Here is a 2799-nt window from a genome sequence, read left to right on the forward strand (position 1 = left end):
GCTCAGCACCCAGGCAGCCACCACTGTGAGAACTGCCCCGTTAGACAAAGCGTACTTGACGTCCTGCTCAGCCTTAAAACCCCTTTTCGTCTTGCTGGACCCTGCTCCCTCTTACCCAAAGCCCCCCTCCTCTTTCCCACCCCTTCAGGCAGGAGCCCTCCAGAGGATCCAGGTGGTGCGTGCCTTTGACATCTTCCAGATGCTGGATGTGCTGCAGGGCCTCCGAGGTGCTGTGGCCCAGCAGGTGAGTCTGCTGTTCCGCTCCTCCCAGCTTCACCCAGCTGGCCGGGTGCTGTCTATATGTGGGCAGGTGTCCCCCTACAGACTCTCTGGAAATGCAGATGTGCAATCTGGTGACTGCAGCTGGGCTTGCCACTCCCAGGATGGGATGCTGAGTGCTTAATTCATTCCTGAGTGCCTCGCTGTGTACACACTCCTCTGCCCCACTAAACAGTAAGCCCCTCGAGTGCCAGGATCATGTCATACTCATCTCTGCATTCCTCCGATGGATCCGTTTTCAGCTGCACGTAAAAGAGTATGACTGACAGATCCTTAAACTTGGAGGACATTTAATTATCTCACATGAGTCTTCAGGTTGGCAGGGCCACATTAGTAGGGCTTGAGGCTGGTGTGTGTGATTCTCTTGCTCTTTCCCCTTGTGATTGCAAAGTGGCTGCTATTGATCTAAGCCTCATATATTTTTTAAAAATAATATATTTTTTATTGTTTTCAGAAAGGAAGGGAGAGGGAGAGAGAGATAGAAATATCAATGATGAGAGAGAATCACTGATTGGTTGCCTCCTGCATACCCCACACTGGGGATCGTGCCCGAAACCCTGGGCATGTGCCCTGACTGGGAATCAAACCATGATCTCCTGGTTCATAGGTTGACGCTCAACTACTGAGCCACACGGGCCGGGCTAAGCCTCGTATTTTTATATATCACATCCACATTCAGGGCAGTGAAAGGAGATGCCTCTCTTTTTGTACTTCTTCCCCTTTTATGAGGGAAGAAAATCTTTCTCCGAAACCCGCTAGCAGACTGCCCCTCTCCCCTTGCTTCTAATTGGCCAAAACTGAGTTATATGTGCATCTTAGACCAGGGGTTGGGTCCACCTTCCCTGATGTCAGAAGATCTGTGTCCAGTACCCGACCACATTTGGAGTTGTGTTAACAAGCAAGAGGGGTTCAGAATGGCATTTGGGTTGGTTCCTGCAAACCTGCACAGTGTTTAGACAGGATTTGGTGCACTGATGTATAGACTATTAGATTTGGAAGACACCTTAGAATCGTTTAATTCATCTTAAATGTTTTCCTTCACCCCAAAGCATGACATGTTCCTATGGGCATACCCAGGGTTGTATATCATTTTTACAAACTTAAGAACATAAAATAGTTGAACAACTACTTGCCAGGGGCTGACCCTGCAGAATAGGACTCACTTCAGTGGGGCTCTGGTGCCCAGTGAGGCCCACCCCTGGAGTGTGTCTCTGGTGGAGGTGATTGGGTGGTGCTCCAGCGTGGTCTGAAGCTGTCCACGGGGGGCGGAAGGGGAGAACATGCAGTCCTATCTTATATAACACTAGAGGCCCGATGGATGAAATTAGTGCAAGAGTAGGCCTTCCTTTCCCCGGCTGCCGGCACTGCCTTCCCTCTGGCACCGGGACCCGGGCTTCCCTTCAGCCACTGGCAGGCACCCAGGAATCGGGCTTCCCTCGCAGCCCCAGCTTCATCCGGAAGGTCATCCGGAAGGACGTCTGGTCTAATTAGCACATTATGCTTTTATTATTATAGATAACCTTCGCCATGTAGCGTAGCCTAATTAAGAGAGTGACACTTGCCGAAACCGGTTTGGCTCAGTGGATAGAGCGTCGGCCTGCGGACTGAAAGGTCCCAGGTTCGATTCCGGTCAAGGGCATGTACCTGGGTTCCGATTCCGGTCAAGGCCATGTACCTGGGTTGCGGGCACATCCCCACTGGGAGATGTGCAGGAGGCGGCTGATCGATGTTTCTCTCTCATCGATGTTTCTGACTCTCTATCTCTCTCCCTTCCTCTCTGTGAAAAATCAATAAAATATACTTAAAAAAAAAAGAGAGTGACACTCCAACCCCTTTGCCATTTTAGTCAGAAATAAGTCACAGGACACACCCATGGTCAAGGGGAGGGGATTATACAAGGGCGTGAGAACCGAAAGGTGGGGATTGTGGGGGCCACTTAAGGCTCTGTCTGCCACAGATGACCTGGAAGTGACGAACAGGGAAAGGCTTGCTGTCCCATTTTAATCAGAGATTTCAACCTGCTCTCCCAGAGAGGAAGGGAGGGCTAAGCCAATTTCAGTTGGAGCTTCTCTCTTTTCTGCCATTTTCTCTTAGATAAGCTGGTGACTGGCCAAGAGTCAGTAAGTGGAAGACCAAGGAAGACGTGCCAGAGACAGAGCAGATGATGCTGAATATCTACTAGTTAAGACTCAGCTCACGTGAAGTGAAAAAAAAAAGTTGAGAAAACAGTCAGCAAATGACTTGGATATAAGGAGTAAGGGAGAAGAGAAGCATCAAAAATAGGTCCAAAAAAAAACCAAAACCCCAAAAACAGAAAAGAAAAAAAAACACACAGGAAGATGCTAATGCTTGTGTAGAGACAAAAAATTATGATTTAACAGATGGCTGTCTGTATAGTCCACATTTGGAACCATTTTAGATACAGAAACTGAGGCCCCAGAAGCATGATCTGGAAGGCGACAGCGAAGTGAAGAGAAAGCTATGCTCGAAGGAAGTTGCAACTCTGAAAAGTGAGCAGAA

The 2799-nt window shown here is 48.9% G+C and overlaps 1 protein-coding gene across 2 annotated transcripts in view; it reads left to right on the plus strand.

The window, feature by feature from the left end:
- RAD51D (RAD51 paralog D) overlaps positions 1–2799 on the plus strand; it is an 11888-nt gene that overhangs the window by 5202 nt on the left and 3887 nt on the right. For both annotated transcript variants that reach the window (XM_015570818.1, XM_015570819.1), the window contains exon 4: positions 149–244. In XM_015570818.1, coding sequence (XP_015426304.1) covers positions 149–244 — 96 coding nt within the window. The remainder of the gene's footprint in view (positions 1–148; positions 245–2799) is intronic.

The sequence above is a fragment of the Myotis davidii genome, unplaced genomic scaffold (assembly GCF_000327345.1).
Source record: "Myotis davidii unplaced genomic scaffold, ASM32734v1 scaffold327, whole genome shotgun sequence".
Classification (NCBI taxonomy): Eukaryota; Metazoa; Chordata; class Mammalia; order Chiroptera; family Vespertilionidae; genus Myotis; species Myotis davidii.